This window comes from Megalops cyprinoides, chromosome 1 (genome assembly GCF_013368585.1).
Source record: "Megalops cyprinoides isolate fMegCyp1 chromosome 1, fMegCyp1.pri, whole genome shotgun sequence".
Classification (NCBI taxonomy): Eukaryota; Metazoa; Chordata; class Actinopteri; order Elopiformes; family Megalopidae; genus Megalops; species Megalops cyprinoides.
This window is the reverse complement of record NC_050583.1, coordinates 71010412-71030105: the sequence shown is the minus strand read 5'-3', so window position 1 is coordinate 71030105 and position 19694 is coordinate 71010412. Positions and strand designations below refer to the sequence as shown.

Here is a 19694-nt window from a genome sequence, read left to right as displayed (position 1 = left end):
TCCTGTCTGACTCGGAAGGTGAGGACAGCAATGACGAAGAAAGCATTCCGGACTTGGACAAAAGTATGGTTTGTGAAAGTGATCACGAAGCGGATTTCGAAACACCATCAGAGGATGTACCGTTCACTGTTGTGACTGACGAAGCTGAAGATGCCATCAAGTTTGTTGACTTCATTGACTCTGAGTGTGACCAAAAAATGGAAGCAATCCTCAATTTCAACTGCGGTTGTGGTCGAAGGCGAAAAGAAAACTCAAAACTCGGATATGAATCCTGTACAAAGAAACTGTCTTACGAACGCATATACAAACTATGCAGTATGATCAACGCGTTGTCACAGTCGGAAAAGGACATGTTCATCATGGAACAACTTTTCAGTAATGGGAGAAGGAGTGACATGATGAACGACAACAAACGAAATGCCACCAAGAGTATACTATTGTACTGTATGGATGTAGTGTATTTTGTATTTTATATCATGTATGTTGTGAAACTGCTTTATGATTTCAATAAAAGTTTCAGAGTATCATAGCTCTTCTTTCATGCGACTAGAGAAACACTGTGGCTGAAACAATCGGTAAACTCCATGTATTCCTCCAAGGTAGTCATCCAACTATTCAAATGCAAATGAACACCTACAATGAACAATGGCAAGGATTTTCCAACCATCAGCAGCCATTAGTCCTCCAGCCTTTCATAGTCAATTGCATACTGGGATAGCTTGTCTGTCACAGCTGGGTAGGTGAGAATGACAGAAGAGAAAAGGGCTGATTTCTCAGAAGTGTGGTTTGCAAAGTCATGATATTCTATTGAGCATTACGGCCAAAATATTTGGTCAATCTTGGCAAGTGATGCTTCATTTTGTAGCTCTGAATCTGTACTTTATTATCTTGTGATAAAACAAAAATGGCAATTTTGCGAATGTGCCCCTAAATCCTGCGTGCGGTCACATATAGCCAAGACAATGCTGGAGTGGCTTCAGGCGAAAGAACGGACTTGAACCGCACAACACATCTGTGGAGAGACCTGAGGATGGCAATTTGCAGACACTACCCATCCAATTTGACTGAGGTTGAGAGGATCTGCCAGGAAAAATGGGAGAAACTGCCCAAATCCAGATGCACAAAGCTTGTAGAGACTTAGGGCGTACTCACACTAGGCCCGTTGCCTTGTACCCTGCCTGAGCACCCCCCTCCCCACTCCCCCACTGGCCTGCGCTCACATTGCCCTTAATGGTCTGGGCCCGAGCATGCTTACGTTATCACGATGTGAACTTTTTGTGTTGAAGAAAGGAGCTCTCGCACAACGCAATGGAGTTCATGATTGTACTTTGTGGCTTATTTGGAGTCGTTTTGGGCGCGGTGACACATTTCACATGCCTTATAGATGGTTATCGACGCGACACAGCGATTTTCAGTTAATCGTCCTGCACGTATAATAACATTTTTACGGAGGCAGCTGATATTTCAGTCATTATGCTGTGTCAGATTACAGCAGCCTAATCATAATAATGTTAGCTAATGTTAACCAGTTAGGGCTACTACTTGTGTGTGCGCTACTGTCATCTTTACAACAACAAACATCTTCTATTAGGTACTACTTGGATAGTACACTTTTCAATTAATTCGAGAGTATTTGCATTAATAACAGGTCTAGTTCTCACCTTATTGATGAACGTGAATTGTAGTCTGCGAGTAAAGCTCCAAATTCTGACTAAGCCCAGAATTTGACCTGACAACAGCAATGCTTACATTGCCACATAAATTATGGTTAGTTTTATTTCGCTTGCTAGTAATCAAGCTAATGTGGGGATCCACAGAGTTATTTTTAAGCATAGATCTACAGAACTAACCAAAGATCATTTTGGAGGTAGCCAGATATATTTAAGAAAGTCAGCTAGTTAATCAAATGATGGTTTAAAGGATTTATTATGATTGGGCGTGTAACAGATACCCAGCTAACTGTTGCTATAACGGATAATATTTATTAAATGGGAGAGTTACATCATTAACATCATGTTCGAGTTCCGTGCTTGGGCACGGTTAGCGATCACACTGATGCGTACCGTGCCCGAGTCCAACTGAACCGTGCCCGAGCCCACCTCTTCAAGCAGGCCCGGGCACAGTTCAGTGTACTGTGCCCGGGCACGGTACGGAGCGATCACACTAGTCAAACTAACTGGACTTTGGGGGTCAAACGTGTTCGGGCACGGTACAGATTGCCTAGCGTGAGTACACACTTACTCCAGAAGGCTCAAAGCTGTGATTGCTGCCAAATTCTGCTTTGTTATTATGGGTTATTGTGTGTAGATTGACAGCCAAAAGAATACATTTAATCAATTTTAGATCATCTATAACACAACAAAGTGTGCAAAAGTGAAAGGGTCTGAATACTTTCTAAAGCTACCATAATTACATTTAACATTACATTCACATTTTTGACATTCAGCAGACACTCTTATCCAGAGCAACTCTCAACATTGACCACAAAGAGAATTTAACAAAATTAAATGAAACATTACATGAACAAGGACACCACCATCCATACATAAATAAGCACCAGTGCCAGAGGGCCAAGTCCAAAAATGCACACACAAGTGCAACACAACATAACCCGACAGGACTATATCATTCAAAAACAATACAAGAGTAACAATAACAATTCCACACATAGTGGATGTGATTAGATGCACATAGTTAAGTTACTTAAGTTAATTAAAAATAACAAAATGAGACAGTGATGTGACAGAACCTCTCCCTAGTGGCTTCCCTAGACAGACTGATAGACAGACTCCCTTGTCTTTGTATGACAAAGTTGAAACAAGGATGCTGCTCCTGCAAACAAACCCAATAATAAATTCCCTCCTCAATTAACTAACATATGAGCAGCCAGCTATGAGACGGAAGCCACTAATGACTAATTAGCAATTAAAATGCTTTTGCAAAACTAACCAAGGCAAAAACACGATTGCTATGTGATAATGTGATACTACATGAATCCTTGCAGTGCTAAGCAACACACTTAAAATACAACACATTTAAATGCAATAACAAGCTATACAAGTGGAACTTATTTTAGTCCTGCAGAGGTAAGGAAGTTCACGCTATCCAAATTGCATGCATCCTGAACTACACGCCCTCATTGATGGTTGTTATACAGCCACTGGAGAGGGAGAAACCTAAACTACCAACTAATTAGCAGTTAAAATGACAGTCATAGACAGTGCATTCTCATCAACTCCCCTTGAAATGTTGAAAATTGCCTGAAACAAACTGCACTCACATGGTCAAGTTATAATCAGTTCATATGTAGCTCATCAGGCAGGTGAGAATTTTTGAAAGTGAGGATTGCTTAATGTGAGGTGGAATGTCTTGAAAGATGTCTCTTGTCTGCTTTTTCATATTTCACCAAGACTTTGAGATTACAAATCCTCTTGCTCTACAGCCAATGCCTACAGCTAATGGCCATTTTACTTTTTACAAGTTTCACAGCACATTACATGATGATAACTTAGGACTGCAGAGGTGCCTGGCATGCAGTTAGTAAGATTCTAGGACATGAAACTCACACTACAGAGTCGGATGCTCACATCATTGTGAAAATACAGAAACTGGCTTCCATAATTTGTGGCTTTGATATCTCATTCCCTTTATCAACATAAATAAAATACATTTATTGTTAGGCAGCAACCTAGAATCAGCCCAGCAAAGACTCAATATTAGATATTCACAAGTAGCTAACTAGGTAGTTAGTCCACCATTCGTACTCAAGCTTAGACTATTTCTTTACATACAGCAAGCTTATACTCAAGCATCTGTTATCACGGAGAAAGGAGTATGTTGATTTTCCTTAACCTCATATTGATGACTTCATAAAGATTAGCCAAATTTAAGTAAGCAAATAAGACCACTCTGTGGGAGTTGTTAAGAGTCTATATTCACCAAATAATGGTGTCTTACTGCCAATTCTAAAAAATATCAAAATAGCTTTCTGGGGCTCCCGAGCAGCTTGGTCAGAGCAAGGTTTGATCATAGCCACGACGTTAGCTGACAATGACCCAAGGGCCATTGCAGTGGAAAACTGGTTTCCACCAGGGATACAGGGGACAGCAGGGGCTTCTCTGTACCATAGCCCATTAGCAGCCCCCACTGTCCAGTCAGGCACCCACAGCATGCCTGTATAAAGCAGCTAATGAAGTGTGAAACCACATTCGATATTAATCAACAATACAAAGTCAGTGTATTGAGCTTTTGCTACAATGGGACTCTCCACATTTATTCACGTATATGTACATTTATTCTCAACATTTCTCTTATTATTTATTCATTTATGTATTTATTCTCCACAAAAATATTCTCAGTTTGATATGAATATCACTCTAACTTATAACATGTACTAAAAAATAAATTTTATCTCCACAAAAAAAAAACACTTTCAGCACACAGAAATAGTAAACAAATTTGGTTTGTGATACTGTTATTTTAACAATTTAATTTTACAGTAATTATAAAGCATTGTACAAGTAAACATACGCGCTATATCTATTCTGTAGGGTAATTCTTGTCAAGATTGTAATAATATATAAATTTTGATACATTATGCTAGTTAACGTTCTACCACTACCATTAATATGTGTAATAGTATACACAGTCCCAGCAAAGATACAGTATACACGACATCATATTACAACAAAAAGGATAATGTATATCATTAAAACACAAAGATATCAGACACACAATAGGAAAGACTGCAGAAGTTCTGAAATACCACACCACTGACAAACACAGTAACAACCTGATAAAATGACAGGTACTGATATCCATATTTGGATGTACCAGTTTCACAAAATAACACTGGAAACATTTGATAGGTTTGTTATGGGGGAGTGCTTCTTCAGTATGTGTGCAACAATGTGGCACAGATTGTGTAGGGTAGCTTCATGCTGATATTAAATCTAATGTCAGACTTATTTTTGAATGTACTTATATTCATATGCAGAGAGAGAGTATTTTGTATGTGTGAGTAACATGGTATTTTTGATGCTGATTTTTTTTTGTGAAAATACTGTATACAATTATGGTTATGGATGACACTAAAGGAGCTGAAATATAAGATATTGTTTATGTTTTAGTTCCCCTTGGAGGCAGCAGCTCCAATTAACTACTCATCTCTTATTGACAGTTACATAGAAGTAGTCATAAACAAGAAGTCAGTGTATGCAGACAAATTGTTCAGACAAGTGTTTTAAAATCATCTACCATCTTTCCATGTAAACTCTTTGGAAAGAAAAATCCATGAGTTCATATATTATCTGGCAATATATTATAATGAGCATGTTATTTAAATGATTGGCATTTTCATATTGCTAGCTAGCATGTAACACTTTTTTGTGGTGCTAGTTAGCTAGCTATACTTCAATACGGATTTGTACGTTATCACAGGTGCATTGCTATTCATGTTTTATTGATATTACTGCTATTAATCACACAGTCAGTTATGTTCATGTAGAAATATTTAGCTAATATCATACCATATACGTACCAGCTTATACACTGATGAGCCAAAACATTATGACCACTCACAGGTGAACCGAATAACTTTGATCATCTCCAAACAAGGGCACATGTCAAGGTCTGGGTAGGTTAGATGGTAAGCGAACAATCTATTCCCGTGGTCAATGTGTTGGATGCAGGAGAAATGGGCAGGAGCAAAGACCTGAGCGACTTTGACAAGGGCCAAATTCTTATGGCCAGACAACTGAGTCAGAGAATCTCTGAAACGGCAAGGCTTGTGGGGTGCTCCCGGGCAGCAGTGGTGAGTACCTACCGACAGTGGTCTGAAGAGGGACAAACTACAAATCGGTGACAGGGTGTTGGGTGCCCAAGGCTCATCAATGCGCGAGAGCAATGAAGGCTATCCCATCGGGTCCAAACCGACAGAAGGTCTACTGTGGCACAAGTCACAGAAAATTTTAATGATGGTTACGGGAGGAATGTGTCACAACACACAGTGCATCGCACCCTGCTGCGTAGCCACAGACTGGTCAGAGTGCCCATGATGACCCCTGTCCACCATCAAAAGCGCACGTGAGTGTCAGAACTGGACCTTGGAGCAGTGGAAGAAGGTCGCCTGATCCAATGAGTCTCGTTTTCTTTTAGATCATGTGGATGGCCGTGTACGTGTGCGCCGTTTACCTGGGCAACTGATGGCACCAGGATGCACTGTGGAAAGACAACAAGCCGGTGGAGGGAGTGTGATGCTCTGGACTATGTTCTGCTGGGAAACTCTGGGTCCGGGCACTCATGTGGATTTGACACGAGCCACCTACCTAAACATTGTTGCAGACCAAGTACACCCCTTCATGGCGATGGTATTCCCTGATGGCAGTGGCCTCTTTCAGCAGGATAATGCGCCCTGCAACACTGCACACATTGTTCTATGGAGTTAGATTAGTTTCTTTATTCACAAATAAATGTCACACAATGTACAAATATATTTTGTGATTCACAAACAAATGCAACACGATTCACAAATATATTTCATGGCTTACAAATTAATGTCACACAATTTACTAATCCATTTCTTGAATCATAAATAAATGTTACGCGACTCACAAATGTTAACGCAGTTACATTTATTTACAAACTGACGAATCTGCATTTACAAGCCACCTGACATTTGTGAATATCGCTGCATTTGTTTGCAGATTTTTGAAACTTCCCTGACATGGCATTTTTTTCAAAAGGTCATTTTCTGTAGCCAATCAGATGTCTCTAACAATTCCAGCCAATCACATGAACGTAAATTCGAAGTTATGATTTGACCACACTGCGTTACATCTGCGCAATGTGCAAGAGAAAATGGCATCAGGCGGCGGTCCAACAAGTGTAAGTATAACTTGTTTACCTTGATAAACTCCGTCATTCGTGACTAGACATGCTTGTACTATGAGTATTTTAATTTGTTTAGTTCTGACATTTGTTCAGTTAGTTGGAGCAATAGTCAGCAAAAAGTCATTTTGACTTGCAGGCTAGCAAGTTAGCTAATGTCAGTCAATGTCAATGACAGTAACAGACTTGTCGATTCAGTCATTATGTCAAATGGTATGTTGGCTATGCTAATATAGGAAGGTTTGCTACCTGGCCAGGTAACATCTTACTTGGGAAAATTTTGACTTTAGATAATAAAACTACTTTTTGATAATAAAATGACTTGTAGTGGCTTGTAAATGCAGATTCGTCAGTTTGTAAATAAATGTAACTACTTTAACATTTGTGAGTCGCGTAACATTTATTTATGATTCGAGAAATGGATTAGTAAATTGTGACATTAATTTGTAAGCCATGAAATATATTTGTGAATCGTGTTGCATTTGTTTGTGAATCACGAAATATATTTGTAAATTGTGTGACATTTATTTGTGAATAAAGAAACTAATCTAACTCCATATTGTTCAAGAATGGTCTGAGGAACATGATGAAGTGTTCAAGGTGTTGCCCTGGCCTCCAAATTCTCCAGATCTCAGTCCGATTGAGCACCTGTGGGATGTGCTGGACCGACAAATCCAATCCACGGCAGCTCCACCTCGCAATTTACAGGACTTGAAGGATCTGCTGCTAATGTTTTGGTGCCAGATACCACAGGACACCTTCAGGGGTCTTGTAGAGTCCATGCCTCAGTGGGTCGGTGCTGTTTTGGCGGCACACGAAGGACCAACAGCATATTAGGCAGGTGGTCATGTTTTGGCTCATCAGTGTACATGCATAACATTGATTGTTCAGGCATAGCACTGTTATATGGCGATTGAAGATATCTACAGTAATGTTGTATGCTGGATTGGCATATGCTTACCACCATATATAAAGATTACGCTTGTATTTTCAGTTTCACAAAGAAATTCATCCAAGTAAAATTCTATATACTACAGAGAAGAACACTGTGGTGGTCCTGTACTTTGTACTTTGGAACATTAGTTGGAGCAATGATAAATAAATATGACCCATCCTATGATCCACATTCAGTGGGGCCAGTACAGATACAATTTATTAAAAATGAGTAACTCAATATTAGAAGAAAATCAATCATATTTGTGGACTACAAGTTCCTTTCAACTACTGTCATACGTAACATACAGTACCTAAATCTATGCCATATCTCACACATCAAAATTCTAACTTTTTAAACATTACTATAAACTATTTAAAACCCTTCAAAAACATTATTACAAACAATAGACCCTTCCCATAACATACATAATTTAACTGGGTTAGATTAAAATAAATGTAAATTACTCATTAATAACACAACCAAGGTGTTCCATGCTTATTGCTGCTCGGTGATGTAAAATGGTATTCTCCCAGTTTATAATTATTTGGGGGTGCTTCACCGCTGCTTGCTCCCTGGAGAGCAGGTCCACAAAGGTTCTAATCCAGGGGTGGCCAAACTTTTTTCAATGGGGGCCAGATTACATCTTGTGAAAATACCCTAGGGCCAGCTCGTTGTTTTTAATTTTACATATGCGTTCTAAAAGCTTTTATTTTCAGTGTAATAATAAATCAACAATTAAATGGGCTGTAATCAGCAATATAGCAAGCCTTGCCTTCACATCTTCTTACACTGAATTCTTAGTAAAATTCAAAATGGACTGTGCAGTTTTTAATGAATTATGAAAACGTAAGATAGCAATGAAAACAACACATTTTTAATGTTTGTTCTGTTTGTTGAATAATTTATATTGTATTACCTTCAAAATATTCATTATATAAAATCTTCAAAATACAAATCTATTAAGTTTTATTCAGATCCATTAACATATAGTAGTGTATGTAGGTGTCTACTATACTTAATCAGACATTTTATTTCATTTATTTTGTGAGGTCTGTGTTCTAAACATTTTTGTTCATTGCACTCAGCCTAACCTAAAAGTTTATTGTCAGTAATTTAAATCGATTTAACTAAATTTAGCTCCGTTTTGTAATTTGAATTTTGTAAAACAAGAAAGCTATGATGTGAAACATTTAAGAGAAAGCTTTGGAATTACTTGTCCCTTAATTATTCAAATTGCCATCCTTGTTAATTAAACAATCTCATGCTTTAGTTTTCGCAAGCACACAACGCTACTTGTCGGCAACAACGCTACTTAACCAGGTCTCGGGGAGTGACGTAGCCGCTTCGCAATTAGCATTGCCACTTCGTGGCTAGCTCTGGTACCTTTTTTCTTTGAATCTTTTGCCCATGCGTAGAGTTGTTGCTGGGAGGCCAAGCTAGCTTCCAGTTGCCTCACTTTGTTAGTCCTTTCACTGCTGGACAGTTTCTGGTACAAACTATGCTTAGTTTCGTAATGTCTCTTCACATTGAATTCTTTCATAACAACGACAGTCTCTTGGAAAATGAGACAGACGCAATTATTTCGGCTTTAAAGTACTCCGTTTTCCATATCTCTTGAACGTGGTGGCCCTCGCTATCAACAGCTTCTTTGCAGCCATAGCAAATGACTGGTAGGCTATTGACTGAATAACCAATCAGTTTGTTATTAAGGGACAAGTTTAATTTCTTCTTCAATATTTTGCAGGTCTACAGACTGTTAGTGCTGCCATCGTGTGGTGGGCCACTTGAATAGCACATTTCACATCTTCACCACATAGCCTAATATTGTTCTGTAGTGCTGGCACCGTGGCGGGCCACTCGCACTATATTTCAGGAGAGAGGCCACGGGCCATTTAAAATCTGCCCCTGGGCCACATTTGGACCGCGGGCCATACTATTCTAATCTATAAAGCTATGACAGCAGAATAGTGAGGCTTTCCTCCAAAACAAGAATATAATCCCCAGAAAGTTGAAGCTGCCACTGTGAAACTGAAATTCATTAAAAAAGTACCTCTTGGTACTGTCTGACAACCTAGTTAAACATTAAACATTTAAATTTAAACCAAATATATATGGGAAAACAAAATTATGTTGATCTGAGTTAGGCGTGTGTGTTCAAAAAAATGGATGCACCGTTAGTACATATCGCTGAGTAACAAAACACTATTGTGCTTGTACAACTGATTTTCACACAGTGCTATCAGCACAGCAAATTAGCAAATGCAATGTTTAGATCTGGTGACTGGGGAGGCTATGAAAGGCGTGACTTTATCCTGGTGTTCTTGAAACTACTTTTGAATATTTTGCAGTATGTGTACAGGGGTGTTATCATCATGAAATATGGGAACATCTTGACGAGAAAACATTTTACGTTCCTGTCCATCAGTGAGCTTTGTCTTACGACCACTGTTACTCTTTCCTGATGCAGTTGTTTCCTTGTTAGGTGTGTGCCGTGGGGCTACAAATTTGTAAAAATTCACAGGCTCTTTCTAAAGGACAGGCCATTCTGGTCCTACAGCCTCCTACCTTGCGGGCTTTATTTTGGTAGATAGCAGCTTGCTGGGTGTCTGCTACAGCTTTCTCCACATAGTTGGAAGAGTTCATGATATTGGCTTCAATGCGGTCCACCATCTCCCCCTGTACACACACAAAGTGATTAAAATAAATGAGAAGAAAACCCCTGACCACTGAACATGCTTCCTATATTCCTATAAATATTACAAATTAGAGTGATAGTCACTGTGTGAGGAAAAAAAAAATTTAACATTTCTGGGAAAGAGGATCTATGAATGCATTTTGTAGTGTCTCTCAGTGTCATTAAAGTCACTTTTTTATGTGCAGTTTTTCTCAGCATACTGAATAGATAATCTTCAGTTGCAGAACTCATATTTCATATAAATCATATGAACAATATTGCACATGGGTCAGAGACTCTGAACAGTAAGGACAGAGTTTTAAAATGGTCACTTTGCGACACCCTCCATCCTTACTGTATGACTGTATGTTACGCTGCTTCATGTTTACATGTTTGATAGTCAAATTTTAAGAGAGAAGTTCTCAACCAAGCAATCACTAACAGGCTATCATTAGCCAGCAGACCAACACATTTCAGGTTTCATGTTCATTCAGGTTCACTTTTATTTGTTCATTTATTGAATCATTAACATTAACTGATATCAGTCAGACTTTTTTCTCTTTTCATTGTTGCTCCTCTTACCTGTGCCTCTACCTCCATGGCAAGGTACTGGAACATATCATGGAGTTCTCTGATGCTTCTCTCGAGTTTAAGGATCTCATCATGTCGAGACTCAATCTCATTCAGGGCCTGTTTAGTGGCTTTGGCATCACTCAGGATCTGAGACAGATTTGATAATAGTGTAAGAACACAAGATGCTTTATGATGAGATCAGGTAACCTGAAACTAGTCTTATGGTCTTTGTACACTCAAAAGGTGGTCCACAAAGCCACAACAAAGCCAATGTTTTTTTTTTTTTTTTTTCTACTGTTGTGGACTCCCGGCCATTGTCGATGATTGTTGATGACACCACTGAGATCAAACCTTTCTATGCTGCTCAAGCGCTTTTACCAGTTGAGCCACTCAGGAACCTTACTTTATTTTTTTTTATAAAAGTAATACAAAATGAGTGTCTAGTCAGGTATACATGAATCAGATGTTCAAGGGCCATTCTTTCTGAAAATGGGGCAAAACTGCCCATGACATTTGGGTTTTTTTTTTTTTTTTTTTTGAAGTTCTTACAGGAGCTTGTCCGCACATACAGTACATTCTGAAGGGGTTCCAACCAGGACACCATGTATTCACAGCAGTCACTAGCTAGGCAAGGTATGAAGTTAATATTATAACACAGAGTGCCTAGAAAACAGGATAATAGCTCAGCTAAGACAGCTGAGCCCGCTGCCACTATAACATCTACAGTGTAACAAGCATCATTATGCTGTAAGAAAACAATTAGATGTGTAGATGCCACATTAGATCTCCTTATTACCTTTGAAATGGATGTAAAAACATCCCTATTTAATTCTTGCCATTTTCAATATTTAAAATTATTTTCTCTTGTCCAATAAATATTTACAGCCAAATATGTCCTTTAGCCACCTGTTAAAATCTGTCAAACTTCACAAATGAACTTCCAATTTTCCTTCCAAAGGAAGAAGACCTAGATAGTCTAACCTAATTAGAGGACTTTTCGGGTGTTTTCACGAATACTCTATGTCTAAACCTCACCTTGGGTACACCCCCTGAATTAACTCAGTCTGCACCTTGTGAAATAGTTTATAGTGAAAACTGTTTCATGAACTTTTTTGATAAAAAATGAACAAATGACCAATTACATATCCATCCACTCCCTCAGATTCTCCTTCGCAAGTGCCTGACACCTTACCTAAAGTGATTCAACTTCTTTAGTCTTCTTCCTTTATTGAGCACCATGAACTGGAGAGACTAATTATATCATCAAAATCATCTGTATGTCCACATGATCCAGTTCTGATCAGACTAATGAAATATCTCCTGCCTGTGTTTTGTGAGCCTATTGTTAACGGATCTTTATCATCAGGCTACATGTTTACCCCCCTAAAACAGCCATATTCAAACTTCTGAAGAATTCTGTATTCTGAAGAAAACAAATCTAGATCTAAAAAAGAGTTATAGACTGATTTCAAATAGGGATGCACGACGATATCGGCACGACATCGGTATTGGCCGATAAATACTTAAGAAGTTAATTATCGGCATCGGCAGATATGAAAAGCAGCTTGGTAAGTAGAGAATGCGATTTGAAATGAAACACGACAGCCCGAGATCACCGTACTTTGGGACTTGAGCTGAGGTCCTAATGGTTTCTACTGAACCCCTAGCTAGGTTTCTCACCCAGGGAGGATGCTAGCTGTGTGCTGCTAAGCTTCTATTTGCTTCTGGAGGGGCGTGAGACCATTGTTTAATATTGTGGCTCGGTAAGTAGAGAATGTGATGGGAAATAAAACAAGACAACCCGCGATCACCGAGTTCGTGCTTTGGGACTGGAACAGAGGGCGCCACGTAATTTTTGTGTTTGTACACTTACACAACAACACTGGACAGCAAATAACATTTTCTGTAAAATTCTTCAAAATAAATACCACGGCTCCATAAGGAGAGAATGTGTTGGGAAGACAGACCATTTTTAAATTATGCGGCACCTATCTATAAATGTGTGTGTGTCTCGGATTCGGATGCCTGACCATTACACCAAAAGGGACTGTAATGACATTGTATTCAAATACATATACTTTAATATGGAGTTGGTCCCCCTTTTGCAGCTATAACAGCTTCCACTCTTCTTGGAAGGCTTTCCACAAGATTTTGGAGTGTTTCTGCTTGAATTGGCGGCAGTGTAGCTTAGTGGTTAAGGAGCAGGACTTGTAACCAAAAGGTTGCCGCTGGGACACTGCTGCTGTACCCTTGGGCAAGGTACTTAACCCACAATTGCCTCAGTAAATATCCAGCTGTATAAATAGATGACATCGTAAAGAACTGTAACCTATGTAAGTCGCTTTGGATAAAAGCGTCTGCTAAATGAATAAATGTAAATGTTTGTGGAGTGCGCTTTCTCTGGAGGTGCTGAATGTTGTCTAGCAACAAATATTAACGGAATTAACACTGAACAACTAACAAAAGAGCCAACTGGAGTTGCAAACCACATTAAAACTATATAGGAACGAAAAAACAATAAGAGGTAAGTTAATGTCATAACAATAGTAACAGAAAGTTATCAAGGTTCACCTTTAGCTGACTTACCATAATCTTTAGTGTAACATTATTCAAGTTGGCGATAACAAAAATGTGTTATGCTAGCCTGTCAACCTGCCTGTCAAGCATATGCTTCGCTTTTCATTCAATGTATAACGGACCATGGTGTTATTATATATTTCAGGCTTGGCCATGTCTGGTGAACATTGACCAAGAAAAAAGAATTTTACTCATGACGAAATTGTCATTTTGCTAGTCATATACAAGGAGCATAAGTGCCAAAATTTAATAACTTCGCCACCAACAAAAGGAAACAGCAAACATGGGAGGATATCACGGAGACTATAAACGCTACGTTTTTTACTTTTTTTAAGTTTTAAGATATAACTTAAGTCTACGTTGAACATATGTGATTTAGTGCAACAGTATAACTTTTATAACTTCGAACGTAGTGCCAATTTACGTTTGAACTAGGTAAAGATCGAACTTATGCTCTGCTGGTGCAACCGGCTGCAGGCCAGCAAGTCGGAAAGTACAAGGTTGTTAGGTTTTTCTCTTGATTGATGTATAGGTAGCTTTCTAGTTTCATATTGGTTGAATTAATTGTGCTGTGGCTAGCTAGCCATTAGCTAATGTCACTACACCATCATCACTGCATGCTGTGCCAGCACCAGCACAGAATGGTGTAGGACGAGGTGTCCCAAGCCCATTATTTTTCAGTCAGTCAAGAGTTAATGTGGGGAGTCAAATTGGATCTTAGACAAGCAGTTATGGGCAACTTCATCCTGCATTTTTTGGATGATTCTATAGGTATCTGCACTGATGGGGCTGGGAGCATGGTGAGGTGCAAATCAAGGTTTGTTGCTCATTGTTCACAGAGTTGTTCTGGAAGTGTTTCTATATTGCATTTCATCCAGGGAGGCTTTGACAAGCAAGTAACTGCAAACAAAGGTTGGCAAAGTTTTCAATTTAGTTCAACATCAGAGCTCAGAGTTTGGCTGTGTTTTTTTTTAATTGTTGAAAGATAAATGGTTATTATTCCCATGTAATTGTAAGGCAAATTTGAATAAAAAAATAAATGGATGAATATGTGATATAAATGAATGAATAAATATGACAATATAATGTTACTTCAAGAATATTCAAATACTTATTAATGAGCTATATTAAGAAAATATACCACTCAATGCCATAGTAAGTTACCGTAGCTACACTTTTGTGATGGGTCACTGGTCACTTTTGGGTTCCACTATTAGAACATGGTTCCAACATTGCCCTGTTTCAACAGATATGCATCCCAAGTTTATTAAGAAAGTACTTACATTCTGTGTGAAGACATCAGTTTGTCCACTTTCAAGCATCCTGTCCAACTCTTCGTCTGTCACATTGGTGCCCGCTAGGAGGGAAAAGAGGTGATTATGTGAACTTAATTTGGCCAATTAATAGAGTATAATTTTGAACAGAATATATAGCAAAAATAAAATAAATCAGAGCTGCGCACAAAGACATGCATGCATGATAAATGCCTAATGACTCTTTCAATGGAATTACTGCAATACAGCGTAGTGAGATAACTGGAAAATTGCCAATGACAGGTACAGAACAGTACATTAACAACATTAGCTTGTTAGTTAGCTAGAAAAATGTAATGTTCCATGAAATATAGATCTGATCAAAGCTAATACTGTATCCTTAGTTATTTTCATATGATTTACCAAAGATTAAACCAAGTTTCATGAGTTATCTTTATTTCATTTTTATATCTAACAAAAATCATAAAGCTCAATCTCATGGAGATCATATTGTTTTAAAATGGGCTTTATTAAGGCTTGTACAATGACATCATTTACCAACAGTCCATTTCTGTTTGGGGAGGATGTGACTTCAAGTGCTGTGTGTAAAATCAATAATTACGTTGCCTTAAATGGGTAAAATTCAATTGCCATGTTTTTTAACAAAATCACCAAGATCTTTCTGAACTTTTGGGAGAGTTTGCATTGCATCATATGAAAATTTTCCTTTAGAATTGTGCAAACCTTTCATATGTGATTAAAAAGAGAGATTCCTAAAATCCTGCATGCTGACTGATCAACAATATCCATCACAATGAAATAGCTATTGAGTTGTGAGGTAGGTTTATTTTAAAACTTGTGAGGATCAGTAATGCTTAAGGCACAATTAATATGAGAAAAAGGGATATGTTCCATTTATTTCCACTGTGGACTTTGTCTGCACTCCTTACTACCCATAATGCAAGAGTTCTAAATGTAACAGGCAGGTGTCCCTCTTGTCACACTGTACTATTTGGTATCTCTTGTTGGTATGTTGGACATGAAACCAACATAAATACAAAATGTACATTTTAACAAACCTGATGCATGCTTTTAAAAGATTTGAAAAGATTTTTGAATTGCTCATCTTGCCAACCCTTATTTGTCACTGACCCATTGCTACCTGCAATTTGGTCAAATTTTGTCATATTTTAGCAAAAGAAGTCATAGCGTTTCAAAAAAAAAAAAAAAAATTAGGGCAGGATATTAACAATCAAACTAATTACAATAAGGTTGGACCGCCTTCAGTTCCTAGCTGCCATATAATAATAATGTGTGAATTTGATTAATCAAGGCTATTCCATAGAATTCAAATATACATACTGACCAGATTTCTAAATGCCTAAATGCAATATATACATTGTTAAAATAAATTATTTAACCATTCTTAAACCAGCATCTCATATAAATTATTTTGTAACCTCAAAATACACCTCATATAACAAATGCAGACATAGTACTGAGCCTGACATACCAAAGAAATTACAATACATACAAATGGGTTATCACATGCAATATGTCAATCACAGACTGACTGATTTTGAGCTGCCTCTGTATCCTTTCCACATTGCGATCTCTGTATTGAGCTTGAATACTATTACATCGACCCATCAATTCCACAAACTCCCGAGACAGCACACCATGCTAGAGAGAGAGAGACAGAGAGAAAAGTTAGTATCACAGTGGCAACACAAATAGCACTTTCACAGTTTGTTTTGCTCTGCACATTACAATTTTCTTATTCTGTTACCTATTTGTACAAGTGTAAAAACATTAACTCATAATAATCTTTATTTGTACATTGTATTGTCATACAGAAAAACAGCCCTAAGTGCATCACATAAACATAGATAAAAAATATATTAAAAAGCAAAGTAAAAGGCAGCTTAGATCATTTAAACACAGAATTTATAAACAATGGATGACACAAAAACTGCAAATTTGACAAAATACTTGTGCCTTGTGATCACCACAACCAAACCAAAAAAAGTGAATTTTCCCACTTGCTTTCAAAATGTTCAATGAGCCAAAGGCTGCACTGTAGCTAGCAGCTACATAGCATATTAGAAATGTATGTCTTTCTGAGCCCATGCATACTTTAAAAAACAGTAAAAGAACCTTAAAATCAATTCGAAATGTCACAGGTAGTTAATGTAGGAACAAAAGTTTAGTAGTTACATGGGCTCTTTTTCTTGTCCTTGTTAGTTATCTGAGTGCTGCATTTTGGACCAGTCCCAGTTACTCAAAAGATTTTTTTGTGATATGACTCATTCCATGACAAAAGACATTATGATAAGAGTTTTTGACGCCACTGGATTTAGACAGGCTCATTTTCCTGATAGTAATTAAAGAAAATCAAAATCACATTCAGGAGCTTACATGCACCAAAATTACCTTACCGAAACCCCTCCTTTTGGGTAAAACACAGCACACTGTCCATATAAATTCCATAAAAACACAACATAGCACACAGCAGCATATCAAATAAACACAATACAGTCTGACATCCTTGGGAAAACAATGTACTGTAATGTGAAAGTCTGTACAAGTCTGTACAAGTAAACACAAATTGGAAAATTCAGCTCAAAGGTTCAACAAAACAAAGTCTTTTTTGGGAAGACCCAGGGCACAAAGGGTGAGAATGAGTTCTTTCCTCCTAAACAGGTAACACGTAAGCAGTCTTTTTTTCTTACAAGCTATGCCAAATCAGTAAGTCATGGATTGGGAGAACAATCAAATGCATAAAACCTACAGTAAACCTCTGAAGACCTCTAGAAAATCGAGTACACACAAACAAGAAAAATGTATGAGTACTGCTGAGAGGAAATCAAAGGTATTAAGTGCTTTGCATTACACAAGATGACGAAGAAATCTTACAAAAAGAACGGTTAGGTAAGGAAGGGAAAGGTAAGGAAAGGTTTGCCAGAACTCACAGCTTCCCCCACTTTGTGTCATTCTTTGAAAAAGTTATCGCTGTTAAGTTTTTCCAGTGACACAGATTTTAAATACTAAATTTACTTTGATCTTGTGGAAACTGGTAGATCAGCTTTTGGTGGATGTTGAGATGTCATGTTTTCTTTGCTGCTGTGATGGTGAGTACTGGATAGGAGTTGCTGATGCTGTGAATGTTGAAAATATGGATGTCAAAGTGAAATTCATCCAACCAAATTACCCATCACAGTTGTACTGCCAGCCAGATGGAGTAGACATGTGCTGTATGTGCCTCAACCAACCATAATCTGCCCTATATAAGCACCAAACACAGCTACCAATTATCCGTATCACTTACAGAAACAAGATAGTAATGGTGCGTTTCCACCAAGCAGTACAGTACAGTTCGGTTCATCACATAACGGTTTGGTACGGTAAACCCTGGTATGGCTTGTGTCTCCACTGCCAACCATACCCTACTTAATAGGCGGGGCGTATGCTGGATAGCGATTGCTGTGTCAGCTAGGTAAGTAGCGTGACATCATAAAAGCGCGTGAAGAAGGCAACACAGCAGAGACGGTTGATGAACTTTTGTGTTTGTATTAGGGCTGTCAACGTTAACGTGTTAACACTCATTCCCGGTCGATTTGGCATTAGTTTGGTGTCCGTAGAGCGAACAGTTTAGGCTGCATTAAAGCTAGAAGAATAATAATACAGTAATAATACAGTACAGAAGATAACCCTCCCAGGAACAGCACACATTCTGCGGAGGGTGCTCTCCATTACATGAAACACAATCTATCCTATAGCACCCAAGGACCACTGCTTGGACCCGGTTCTATGGATGTATTACAGGATGGAAGAAAGAAAATAATAACAATAATAATAATAATAATAATAATACATTTGGCACATTCATGTATTGATGAACAAAAATTTTAAAAAATCAAATGAAACCATTTTATTAAAAGGGATTTTTAAAAGCCAAAATCTCGTAACCCACACACAGCACTGCAGACGCTTTGTTAATAAAACCCAAAATAGAGGTCCTCTCTGGCTATAAATTTTAATGATCGTCTGCTTCAGGGATGAGCTATTAGGACGAGCTGCATTATTTGTTGACCTATCAAAGGCATTTGATTCAGTTGATCATCAGCTGTTGTTAGCTAGACTTCATAATATTGGCCTATGTGAAGGGGCTGTAAACTGGTTTAAAAATTATCTTACAGACAGAACACAGTGCGTTGTTGCTGAGAATTATAAGTAAAGTTCTCTCAATATATCAAGAGGTGTACCCCAGGGTTCAATTTTAGCTCCTGTTTTATTCTCCATTTTTATCAATGACCTAGGCAATGGGATGCATCCAGCTAAATTGCACATGTATGCAGATGATACAGTCATCTACACAATTGCTCCTTCTGTGACTAAAGACACTGAAGAGCTCCAGACTTCATTTCTGTCACTATTGACCTCGTTACATGGTCTCAGGCTAGTCCTGAATGCACACAAAATTCATGACTTTCACCAGAGCTTATTCTCAGGCAGAGTCTTTTAGCATTGTTACTTCGCAGGGTACGTCCATTGAAAAGGTGCCAGTTTATAAATATCTGGGTATATGGTTAGATGAGAAACTGTCCTACAAAACCCATATTGACAATCTATATAATATAATATATATGCATGCAGCCTCCTCTGTGCTGCATAGACTGGATTCAGTCTACCATGCATCCCTGCGCTTTATTACAAATGCCAAGTCACTCACCCATCATTGCACCTTATACGAATTAGTGGGCTGGACATCGCTGTCCCTACACAGACAGCT

The 19694-nt window shown here is 38.2% G+C and overlaps 1 protein-coding gene across 1 annotated transcript in view; it reads right to left on the bottom strand.

Annotated features, from left to right (window-relative positions):
* The window catches only part of stx4 (syntaxin 4), a 70194-nt gene that overhangs the window by 6449 nt on the left and 44051 nt on the right, over window positions 1-19694 (bottom strand). Inside the window, exons 6-9 of the mRNA XM_036533872.1 lie at window positions 16477-16585; window positions 14933-15006; window positions 11082-11219; window positions 10391-10501 (exon numbers count right to left, since the gene is read on the bottom strand). Of these exons, the coding sequence (XP_036389765.1) occupies window positions 10391-10501; window positions 11082-11219; window positions 14933-15006; window positions 16477-16585 (432 nt within the window). The remainder of the gene's footprint in view (window positions 1-10390; window positions 10502-11081; window positions 11220-14932; window positions 15007-16476; window positions 16586-19694) is intronic.